The 12806-nt window shown below is 46.4% G+C and overlaps 1 protein-coding gene across 3 annotated transcripts in view; it reads left to right on the top strand.

Annotated features, from left to right (window-relative positions):
• STXBP5L (syntaxin binding protein 5L) overlaps window positions 1–12806 on the top strand; it is a 208141-nt gene that overhangs the window by 34261 nt on the left and 161074 nt on the right. For all 3 annotated transcript variants that reach the window (XM_066599260.1, XM_066599261.1, XM_066599262.1), the window contains one exon: window positions 2022–2119. In XM_066599260.1, the coding sequence (XP_066455357.1) occupies window positions 2022–2119 (98 nt within the window). The remainder of the gene's footprint in view (window positions 1–2021; window positions 2120–12806) is intronic.

A 12806-nucleotide genomic window follows, 5' to 3' on the forward strand; every position in this document is an offset into this window, starting at 1 on the left:
TTATTTAAATGCAAATCATTCCCTTTAAGTGGCAGGAGATGGATTATTAATGCCTGCATGTATGTGTGGTCATGGCGGCCGCTCACCGCTTCACTATGTTCTCATTCTCATCGCACTGACAGTGATTCCCACTTGTAGAATAAGCTGCGATAACTGTGACAGATAATTAGACTTTGTTATAATGTGTCTATTAAGAGCAGTTCTGAATCGGGGATGTTGTGTGAGTTTAGATTTTAGTGTAAGGAAACATTTCAGCTAAAATGTAGCACTTTTTTAAATGTTACCCTGGCTGAAGGTTTTGGGACTGTTTTGCTGTGTTATGTGGTTCTTAATCTCTGTCTTCATTATTTGGCTGGTGGACTTGCTGCGTACATACAATACATTAACTTAAGGTGCATTTACACTCAAAGATGATCGCTCAAAAGATGGCTTTTGAGCGATCATTTTGCCTAAACTACTACTTGGTACTAATGCCTATTAGTACCAATTAGTAGCCTGTGAGCTGCCGGCAGCTATATTCAGAGAACAGACTACCCGCTGTTCTCTGAATAAATTCCCTTTATTCTGCCACGGGGCTGACAGCTGAGACAGTGTAATGAGCGCTCCCTGGGCAGAGCACAGCATGCGGTCCTTCTTATCAGCTGTTCTGCCGAACGGTGGATTTCATGTTGAACTGAAATTCATCGTTCGGCAGAATAGTGAAAGATGGGCACATTTACACCCAACAATTATCGCTCAAAAGATGACTTTTGAGCGAATTTTGAGTGAGAATTTTTGTGTCTAAATGGGCCTTTATCCTGTACTAATTCTGAGTTACATCCTGTATTTTATACTCCAGAGCTGCGCTCACTATTCTGCTGGTGGAGTCACTGTGTACATACATTACATTACTTATCCTGTACTGATCCTGAGTAACATCCTGTATTATACTCCAGAGCTGCACTCACTATTCTGCTAGAGGAGTCACTATGTACATACACACATTACGTATCGTGTACTAATCCTGAGTTACATTCTGTATTTTACTCCAGAGCTGCACTCCCTATTCTGTGTATATACATTACTTAGGGTGCTTTTAGATGGAATGCTTATCGTTCAAAAAATCGTGCGAACGAGTGAAAATTAACGATTCATTCACTTATTATTCAGTTTCAACAGCGTTCGTTCAGTCTTTCACATTCACGTAAACAGCTAAAGTGAAAGACTGCACTATGCTGCTCTGAACGGGCCAACAATGTGTCTGCCTGCCCAAGAGCGAACGAGCTAGCGGTGATGTCATTCGCTCATTCCAATGAGAATCTGCTTGTCTAAAAGGAGCTTTTTCCTGTACTGATCCTGAGTTAAATCCTGCATTATACTCCAGAGCTGCACTCACTATTCTGCTGTTGGGGTCACTGTATACATACATTATTCATCCTGTACTGATCCTGAGCTCTGAGCATGCTGGGAAATATTGTATTGCCACACATTATTTTCTTCACACTGAAGGTAGGCCATCCGGTATCTAGAACCTTCATCCACGTGTGTCGGTAGCTCCCCTGCTCATTCAGCGTTCCGGATTTTGTCCGCTTCACATGCTGCATTCAGCTGTCACCTTCCGTTACTTTTGCATTCTGCTTACAGCACCAGAACCAAGCTCCTGCCATAAATAAAGTAGCAGAGCTAAGTTCATAACATCAATTCAGTAGCAGAACCCAACCCGGTACATAAATACAGTAGCAGAGCTAAGCAGTTGTGTTGCGGGGGATGCCGATGGGCAGACAGCGGTGCCTCGGAACATCAGAGGAGCCGGGAGGAGGATGACTCATGTAGCTCCACAAGATGCTGCTGCACTGAGGAAGATCATCAGTTGGCCGGGTGTGAAAGTTGTGAACTGGCCTGAGGGCCGCTTCCCACTGAATGTCATCGCCTGTTATAGCTTGATGTTGACCTTGAGATGTAATATTTGGTTCAGAAAGGCAGGTGATGATTCTGTACGTGAGCTTACACCGCAGCATGACCTTCCCATATCTGTTTTGCAGACTGTTCGACAGGGTTTTCCATACCAACCCACTGCTTTAGCATTTGACCCGGTGCAGAAGATTCTGGCCATCGGTACGCGGAGTGGAGGCGTGCGCATGTATCCTTTTACTTGGTTCTTATCTCGTGAAGGTAAGGAAGTGTCTAATACACATCACAAGCCGGGGAGCCTTCTGTGACGCTGGGACATGGGATTATAGTAATTGTTTATGGATTTTTGTCCTTTCTGTGCAGATCTGGGTCTCTAATATCTTGACTTTTTCCAGAAACAGAGGCTCTCTTCTCCATGCTCTGTTTGCTATTGCAGCTCAGTCCCGTTTAAGTGAATACTGCTGAGCCGGAATACCAGAAATGGACAAGAATCGTAAATCAGCCAAACCTCCCATTTGATCTATAGCAGTGCCTAATGGGATGGGAGAGGGGCTCGGAGTGTGCTGGACCGTATGGGTATGTTCACACGGCCGAATACAACATTTGTCTGCAGATTTTGCCACAGATCTGAATGCGGGTTTAGCTCTGCCAATAGGCAAAATTTACATGCAGAATTTTCGACGTTTCCATGTGAAGTGACAGAAATATGCAGCATAATCGCCGATTTCTGCCGTGGTTCTACTAGCGGAATCTACACAGAAAATTTTGGGTCAACTCTGGCATTTATAGACCATATTGTATCCAGTTACACGGACAGTTAAAGAGAACCTGTCCTCGTCTAGAAGCACCATGAACCAAGTTATGGTCTATAATTTAGGTGACGTGGAGTCCGGGGAGCTGTCTCTCATACTCGCCCAGCTCCCTGTTTCTACGGTGTCCCCTGACAAAGCCAATGTGTGCGCAGCAAGCGTTACTCTTCAGAAGGCTGTGCACGCTCCTCGCGCTGAGATGGATGGCAGCGTGCATGCACAGCCTTCTGAAAGGAGATAAGCTGACTATGCGCATGCTGACTTTGCCGGAGGACACCGCAGTAACGGGGATTGCGTGAGTATAAAAAATAGGGTCTCCGAAGTCCACATCACCTACACTATTAGCACTATAACTTAGTTCATGGTGCTTATAGTTGCTGACAGGTTCCCTTTAAGGAATCCTTTTTGTCAGGAATTGCACATGGGGGCTCCTGTGTCCCAGGCGGTAGCTCTGCTACCTGGGCTACTGGTTTGGGCTGGATAGCTCCCTGCAATGGTGTAGCATTAGGGGTTGCATAGGGGACCTGGAGCCCCCCTCACCACAGTCACAGATCCCCCCTGAAGCTCCAACCAAAAAGATTACAGGTTGCTACATTGCTCACACTGCTGCACCATAGTCTATCATAGCATTTCAGAGCCTAGCCCTGATCGGCTCCTCCTCCACTCCAGAGCGCATACACTCTCCTGCTCTCAGTACAGTGTATGTGCTAAGGAGAGAGAGAGGAGCCGATCAGTGCTATGCTCTCATAAATGCATGCATGTGAATGCATCCTCAAGCTGCCATCACACACAGCCGTTACTGCCTTGCAGCATGCAGGAGGAGCTGCACTGATTACAGCTGGCACCTGAATGTCTCCGTTCAGGGACTCGGAGACGTTCAGCTGCAATCAGCGTCGCTCCTTCTGCATTTTGCAGCTCTGTGACGCTGCGTGTAATAGTAGCCTAAAGGCCCCTTTACATGGTCCGACTGTCGGGCGCATAAGTGGCTGGCAGCCGTCCCACGGACTGCCCGTTCTTGCGCTTACACACGATATTCATTACAAACAATATTCATTCAAGTAAATGGGGGCAGAGCTGGCCAGGATCGTTCTGGCGCCCCCATCCATTCACAGTAAACAGGCATGGCATGGCTCCTGTTTACACGTGCCGATAGTCGCTTGGTTTTTACTTCTCCTAAAAACCCAATGACTCCGACAAGTGAGTGATTTCTTGCCCAATGCCCTGTCATGGCCACTTATAAACGGGACAATTATTGCCGGATTTCGCTGTGTAAAGTATCCTTTAGACTGCTGCTGCATTACAATTTTTTCTCCAGGGCCAATTGAATCTCAAATTTTCATCTTCTATGCAATAAATAGCATGTGGAAGTAAAGCAGGGCAAAATTTACAATCCCAGGGTGTACAGCTTGAGATGTAATATATATCGCAGTCGCTGACCCTTCTGAGCGGACTCTGCTGTGACCAGCACTCCCAGGCTGTACAGCTAGAAGTGTATTATATATAAGGCTGCCTGTCCACAGGCCATGATCTGTTTGTGATAAATCGCCCACTGATCACACACTGTAAAGCTCTCCATAGGTTACTATGGAAAACGCAGCGCCGGCGTCCACGAGCAGAGAATCATAGAGATTCTCCGTTGAAGGGATTTAAATTGCGGCATGCTGTGATTGCTGTGATTCTCCGCGGTGAGCCCATCTGTGCTCCCCCTCCTCCCCCCAGCGCAATATCACTAGTGATATTCCGCCTTGGCCGTGGACAGGGAACCTTAGTCGGTGACCCATCTGAGCAGACTCTGAACTTTCGACACTCCCAGGATGCTCAGCTTTGTGTGTATTATGTAGTTTATGGTGGTCATAGGTGGCGACAGGTTCCCTTTACTAAGGTATGGTGCTCATGGGGCAGGTCATAAAGGGGATGTACAACTTGTAGATTTTATACTTACCCAATTCCCATTACCCCGCTGTTCCTTGTGGAAGTCAGCACCAGCGGACTCGTCTCTGCAGCTGTGCGCGTGCTCTCGTGGAGGCGAGTCTGCTGTTGCTGACTGCCATTGGTGATGGCTTGGGCCGGAGAGCTAGGGGAGTGTACGGACTTGATCCCCGGATTCCTCAGGCCCTGCCCTATAAACAAAATAACTTGGTTTATGGTACTTCTATTTGGTGACAGGTTCCCTTTAAGCCTCTGTGTAGACTTTGGACCCCGCTGTGATCCGCACTCGCAGCCTTTGTTTTGCAGTATTCTATGACCTGTAGTGTATAGATCTATCTGAATGTATCCAGTCTGAGGTGACTTGTGGTTGCTTTTGGCCTGTGGTCTGCAGTGTACAGGATGGAGCGTTGCAGCCATGTCTATTAGTAATCATATCACGCACTGGGTGCAGTGCAGATCAAGCCTCCCTCCTACCTAATCCCGCAATAATGATTTTTTTCTTGTATCACCTCTAAGCAAGCACCTTACTTCAGGAGTCGGCAGTGTAAGACGTGTTACTGTATCCCTCACACGTCTCACTTCTAGGGTGTAGCAGTAATAGCGTCATACAGATTATACATCAAGCCCTGGAGGGAAAGTGTCCTGTTGTATTCACATCAGCTCATGTCTGCTAAGACCTAAGGAAGCAGATGTCGGAGCAGCTCTTATACTTTAGGTTCCTCAGGGACTCCTTATTGATGCAAGATGCTCAGCAAACCCAAGATGATGCTTCTGAGGACAGGGTTGCAGGTGACAGAGCAGGATGTGGGAATGGCGATAGAGACCAGTGGGAGGTCGCAGATTGAGCATGGAAGGAGCCGGGTTCCCACCAGAACAGGGTGTTTCAGGATAAGTACGTGCTGATTTTATGGGAGGCAATGACCTGCCAAGTAATAAGGTGATTTGTGAGGGCAGGGCTGCATATGAGACGGGAAGGGGTTCTCCAAGGAACTACTTTGATGGCCTTTCCTCAGGATAAGTCCTCAATAGTTGATCGTCAGGAGTTCACCACTCGGGATCCTGGCCAATCAGCTAATCGGGCGCATGCTATCAGCGCTGCTACACTCAGGGGTACGGAGCAGAGGCTGCTGTTCCGACCCCTGTGTAGTGGCCGCTGCTTGTATCTGCAGACACAGTTATCATTTAAAATCAATTGGAGCTCACCCATCGAGTACAGAAGTCAATTCAAACTCCTCACCCACAAAGCGCCGTGCCGTGCCACTGTAGATCGCCTTCCTCCTGTCTGTACACCACCCAACCCGCATGCTCTGATCGGCCAACACATTGAGATTAAATGCCCCTCTAATTCAATCCTCACATGCTCGCCTTCAGGACCTCTCTGGAGCAGCACCGATCCTCTGGAACACACTACCCCAAAACATCCGGGCAATCACAGAGGCACGGAACTTCAGGCGCACCTTAAAAACGCACCTCTTCAGCAAGGCATATGAAATCTCCTGATTCAATACTCCAGACTACCCCCAACATGCCCACTGCCCTCCCTATGGTTGCCCACACCTTCCACTTTGTCTATTGTATGCATCTAATACCCCTGTACCTCCTTATCACCCCTCCCCACCCGTTCTGTTTCCTAATTAAATACTGTATGTAATTTTCGTACTCTTTTGTGCTCCCCGTGCCTCCTCTCCTGCCCCTGTACCTCCTGAACCACCCCCCACCCTGTCTCCCTTCAAATAAGTGTATACCACATTGTGTTCCCCCATGCTTTGAAAACGCTGCTGAATAAGTTGGCGCTATACAAATAAAGATTATTATTATTATTACCTGCAATTATGAGCATCAGCCACTACACAAGGGTCGGAGCAGCAGTGTCTGCGCCATACTCCTATGTGTTGTGGCGCTGACAGCGGGTGCCCGATCAGCTGATCGGCCAAGGTCCAGATCAGCGGACTCCAGCAGATCAATTATTGATAACCTATTCTGTGCGGAAAACCCCTTTAATTCCAGGACATGCAGGGAAATATCAGACAGTGAGCGGTCACATGCACAATGAACGGTATGTGACTGTCCCTCGTCCTCTTCCAGGTTCTGAGCGGCAAGAAAAGGGGCTCCAGCACTGAATGGGTGTACGGTTTTTGGGTTATTTTCTTGTGGGAGTTCTGTCCATATCTCAGTTGGATGGAATTCGTCAGGGAGAATCATTAGTGTAAATATGGCCTAACGGGGAGATTGGTACAGCTGAGAGCAGCACTACCTACATGCAGGTTTACTGCCCTTTAATGTACACTAGATTGTTCTCATTCACTGACAGCAAGCAGGAACTTTAACATTGATGAGAAATTGAAATCTGAAGTATAGTAGAAATGTGCTTATTTATAGCTTAGATGCGGCTGGGTACGATATGAGAAGCTTCACATCAGAGTCCAGGTTCCTGAGGACTGTTACCCTCGGCTTAGTCTTGTGTGCCCGCTGAGATGCCATCTGGCTGCTTGGTATCACATTAGAGGGTCTTCCGTGCCCGCAGCCTGGAGAGTTGTCAGCGTTTTTTCTCCTCCTTGTGTCGCTGTCACTTATTTCTGTTTCCAGAGGGGGTGGATAATTATTTACTGAAGGGATCAGAACTCTTTAATTACTTCTGCCATCACATTCAATTAATTGTACAAATAAGCGGAGGAGCAAATGCTGCCGTTTATCCGGCTGGATATCCACTTATTTCTGCTAAAGATGGGAGAGATAATTATGGCTAATTGTGTTCTCTGGGATCTGGAGGTTTCGTACAACAAGGGGATAAACGCTCCCATTGGTTTAAACCTGCACAGGAGCGACTGGTTTCTTCTAGTGTATGAGCCGATCTCAAGGCCGGACTCGGAAGATGTGAAGTCATTGCTGATACTCTTCTGCATTAGGGAACAATACCAGAACTCTCAGCATTTGAATCATTCACCGGACCGTCTTAGGATCTCCCTCTGATCTGCCCACAAAACCTTCCAGCAATCTCCTTTTCTGTGTAGTTTTATAATCTAAGATTTGCCGTTTTTGAATCCATTTTGCAGGACAGTCCTACAAAATACAGGGAGGTTGGGAGCGTGCAGGTCCCATAGATCACTATAAAAGGATGGTCTTTCATACGCCCCTCCTCTCCGCCACACCATTCTGTAAAATTTCGAAGGGTCACATGATTCACATTGCAGGCATGACTTCTTACACCACCGTCACACATAGATTAATCGATGCGGCATTCCGCAGCAGAAGACCTGTAGCAATTACGTTGTAAATCCGCAGTGGCCAAATGCGCACCGCGATGTGGATTTGGCAGTGTTTCGTATCGCGGATCTACTGCGGGATTTAAATCCGCAGCATAAATAGGCATGCGGCAGATTTAGAAAACACTACGGTATTGTTGTGGAAAATTTCTGCTCCATCACCAGACCCAGTGAGTTTAGAAAGGGGCGTCTCCCAGACCCCTCCACTCACCTTTGAGCCCCATAATGTAGTTTATGGGGCTCGGAGGTGATGACAGAAGCCTTTAGTTTCCTGAAACACTTGTCACATAATACTCGTTCTATTCTCCATTCATCTCTATTGAAGGGGAAGGTGCAGAGACTCCAACAGAACAATTACTTTATATTATACGTAGCGCTAAAGTCTACTGGCAAGAGGATAATAGATGAGAATTCTGGTTAGCGGAGCCCTGCAGCTGCGTGTACTGATGATACCGCCAACATAATCCTGTTACTTAGAAAGAGTCAATGAGGAATGATCTATCATACTAAGGACCTTCAGAGAGGGCGGTATTATGCTTCATGATTCCATCGCCTATCCCATGACACCTTCATTATATAATAAGTAGTGTAGGATAGCGCTGCGGGTTCGGGAGGCCGAGGTGACTTTTTTTTTTTTCTCCTGAAACATTAGTGCCAAGATGGGGTCTCCCAGCTGCTGACATTCAGCACCCAGATAAATGATCAATTTTTGACCCATAAGGGTCCAACTTTGTTACCCCCACTGATCAGTAGAACAGAAGACCCAATTCCTCAATCTCACACATGCTCTGCGCCATTTCACAAGCTCCTCCCCTCTGCTTATGTGCTGGTAGAAGGTCTGTCCCCCCCTAGTCTAACATGACCTATCGCATTGAAGGTTATGCATCGCTAAAAGGGAATCCCCTGTAAAGGCATGGAAATAAAGTGGATTAATTGTGTGAAGATGGTTTCTGGAACTTTCTAATATTTTTTTGCATGGACGCCACATCATTTGCAAAATCTCTACTTGCTGCGGGAGAATTGAAGCATTCTTGTTTCCACCCAGAGGCTAATAGTCCTGCTCTCACGGATTAGGGGCATGTTACAATGTATCAGTGTAGATGAGAGCTGTCAGAGCAGGGGCTCACATAGCGGCCGAGAAACGGCTGGGCTGCAGCCTCAATGAGGAGCCCCGTAGTTCTGCAAGTAGGAATGGGCTGCAAATAAATTGAGTCTTAACTGACTGTTGGTTGTTAATAGCTGCACGGGGTTTATGCAAACTGCATCCATTAACAATCAAGAGTCCGTTAATGCTTAAAGTGACCCTCCGGGCCTGGACAAACAAAGATGGCCACACTGCTTCTCTGACTTCTCTTAGATTGCCTAGTCTAAGACGCTACATGCTGCTTTGTTTAACCGGGGTTGTCCATGTGAGCAGCACTGACCACTCAGAGCAGGATGTAGTGTCTTAGACCACCGATGTATACTAGTGCACAGTGTGCATCAGGTAGTCGGAGAAGTGGTGCGGCCATCTTTATTTCTTCAGGCCTGGAGAGTCGCTTTAAACTGATTTAGCAAGTTATCCATGGGATAGGGGATAACTAGCTGATCAGTGGTGATCTGACCTGAGAACAGGGGTCCGTTCGGTCCCCAGATGAATAGGGTGGAGGTCACGCAGCTGTGTTACTACTCCATTCATTTAACTGAATTCAAGCACTTGGCAATCTCCAATGCTTTATTGAAATGAACATCACAAGTTCGTGCGTTGCGATGCAATAAAAGGGAGGCTCCATAGAGAAACATGGGCGATTTAAAAATAAAAAGGCAAAATGCAGAAAGATGGGGCAGGCGGTGATTTTCAAATCTCGCAACATCGCATGATAGAAAACATCGCAAAAGCGAATGAAGCCATTGAAAAGCATGGCTTTCATAATTCTGCGTTTTCTCGCACTCTCGCGTCGCTCAAAAATCGTGCTATTTTCTTGCAAGTGTGAAGACAGCTTTAGGGTGGCTTCAGACGACCGTATATCGGCCGGGTTTTCACGCCCTGCGTATTTTTCACATGATACGCCCGTGTGAATGGACAAAAAAAACGCTAATTGATCTCGGGACTGTGGCCAGTGTAGTAACGCATACGCTCTTGTGAATGAGGCCATAATTTGGAGTTTAGATCACAGAGGAGGATGCCTACACTCTTAGGGCATGGGGGGAGGCTGTAATTCCAGGGATTGTCTCATGAAGAAAGGGAAAAATCAGGAGCCTAGTCTAATACAAAGACTATGGTTTCATTCACAAGGTCTCAGGGGATGGGAGAGCGATCTCCAGAGCAAGAAGGACATACCGTCCATAGAAGAGCAAGGTTCATAGATAACCCTAGACGGGAGACGTGGCGCCCCAGAGACAGATGGTGAGAAAAGGGCGTCCTTGGACTCCAGCTGCCTGGAGATAAATAAGAAGAGTAAATAGGTTTAGTAACTGGTTCAGTAACCGGTTCCTCTCAGTATATATACCTAGTGTGGAGCTCAATCAGGGACGGGGTAGGAAGGTGTAGAAGTGCTCATCCTGCTTGTGATATTCTATAGTCATTAACCCTAAAGAAATGTACACTGCTCATCTGAGGAACCCAGAGGCCATGTTTATATATGACTTATTTGCCATGGCATTCGCAAAAAGTCTGCTACCTTAAGGGGGCACTCCTCTTAAAGTAGTCTAACGCTGCCCATACACATTACATAAGTCATCTGAAATGGCCAGTTTTGGTCATTTCGTGCAACTAGCATTTGAAGAACAAAAAAACACCAGTGATCATTCACGATGGCTGATGGCAAGCTCTAGTCTGCCGGAAATGTGATGTGATCCGTCATGTTGGAAAATGTCACTGTGGTTGGCTGAAAACAGAGACATTGGTATGGCTTGCTGAATTCGGCAAATCAGTAGTCCCTTTGTACAAGCCCAGTGTTTTGGGGGTTTTTTTTTTTTTTTTTTAAACTTTGTCTCTTGTCAGTCAGTTTAGTTTTTGCATTGGTACTTCTGGGGTCCGTTTTGCTGCTCCATGGTTCAGTCTCTGAACTGTAATATGAAGGAGCTAAACTACACGGATTGACTATAATGGGGTTCTTTTGAGTTCTGTCCAGGCCTCCGGCACTTTACAGAATGAAATGGCGCATTATGCCTACTATTTCGCCCTGTTTTTTAGCAGAATTTAGTGACTGACGTTCAAACACAACCTCATCTGAAAACATTTGTGTGGGTGCCCTGTTGGGGAGGCCACAGGCTGCAGACCATTGGGTCACACACCGTGAGATTGTCTGGCTGCAGAATTGGATCTTCTTGTTTGGCCAAGATTATTAAAGTGGACCTCTAATTACAGGAAGGTGTATATTGCCTGCAGCTGTTCTTCTGTCGTCCGGTTCTGGACACTTTTTCCAACCAAACAGGATGGCTGCAGCAGTTTTGTAACTACTTATTGCACACTGTGCACTGCTTTCTTATTGGCCAGTGCCGATCATGTGAGCAGCTCTGGCCACTAACTGTGCATCGGTAGTCTAACGCTATCAATGCATTGTGGGGATCCGGTAGTCTGAAGATTCCTTTGGCCACCTAGGACGGTTGAAATTGAGACCTGAGACTGGTGAGGGCCGAGTAGTAATATTCCTTCTTTTCTTCCAGTCCTGGGACAGAATTTTATCTCAAAATTGGAGGGTCGCTTTAACTTTCTCCCATAATTACCCATTTTCATCCCTAGAAACACTCCTTGAAGGAATATCATCTTCAGGTGGATAATGTTACATTGTGACTATTGTCAGGTTCCTTCTCTGCTGTCAGGGAGAATCCAGGTGTCTGCCAGACTGTTCGCTCTGATACATTGTAACAAACAGACTTTCCAGGTTGTCAGCAGCTGTGAGGAACACCATGAATAGGCAGTGAATACACACAGGCTTGGTTAGTGAAAATGCTGTATATTTCACAGACCGGGACTACATACGCCCGTGCAAATGAACCCTTATGGACAGAGATTGTCCAACAGACTAGATGATTAAACATGCCCAAACACATTGTTATTATGTATTTTAAAGCACCATTAATTCCGGGGTGCTGCACAAATGAAACAGCGGTTTAACAACATACACTACTACATATTTAGACATGTATGAGAAAAAAGCAAAACCCAAAATGGACAATTTTGGCTTTTTCAGGTGACGATCGTTTGGGAAAAATAACAAAAAAAACAAAACAATGAATAATTGCTAACGACACCCAATGATGGACTGTAGTCTGCTGAAATGTGATCTGTAATATTGGAGAATGTCGCTTGCGGTCGGCCAAATTCATTTGATCACTCGCCATTTTACAGAAGTCCAGTGTTTAACTATTTTTTCTTATTTAAACAGTGTCCCTCGTCGCTCCGTTTACTGAGGTTGTCGGGGTCACTTGTACAAACAATCCCATGGAGCATTGATTGAAGTTTCAGGTGTATGGGCGGCTGAAGCCTATACGATGTCTGGTATTCTATAGGAGCAGTCACATGATCTTTATCGGTCCGTTTGTAGTATACAGATCTCGCATAAAGTAGTGCAACATGCTGTGCTATTTCATCCAGGAAATGGGCGGTACGATGGAAGCCCAACAGACCTGATTATAGTCATTTTCTGTCATGGGACGGATCCGTTCCTGGCTGGTAATCATATTTTCTGTTAGAACAGAAGGCTGAACACGAGTGCGATCCCTGCTTTCCGTCCTATAGTCTGTCGGGCACCCGATGGCCCATCTCCTATTACAGCGGGTGCAGGCTTTGTTTTATATGCACATGATAACCTAGTCGATACAGCAGCCTTTCCACCATTGTGACTCTAGAGCAGCCATTGCCAAAGTGCACGGAATAATATGGGAAGCGACTCGCCACGAAAGACCTATCTCAGGTAATCTCCAATTATTT

This window comes from Eleutherodactylus coqui, chromosome 4, assembly GCF_035609145.1.
Source record: "Eleutherodactylus coqui strain aEleCoq1 chromosome 4, aEleCoq1.hap1, whole genome shotgun sequence".
Taxonomy (NCBI): domain Eukaryota; kingdom Metazoa; phylum Chordata; class Amphibia; order Anura; family Eleutherodactylidae; genus Eleutherodactylus; species Eleutherodactylus coqui.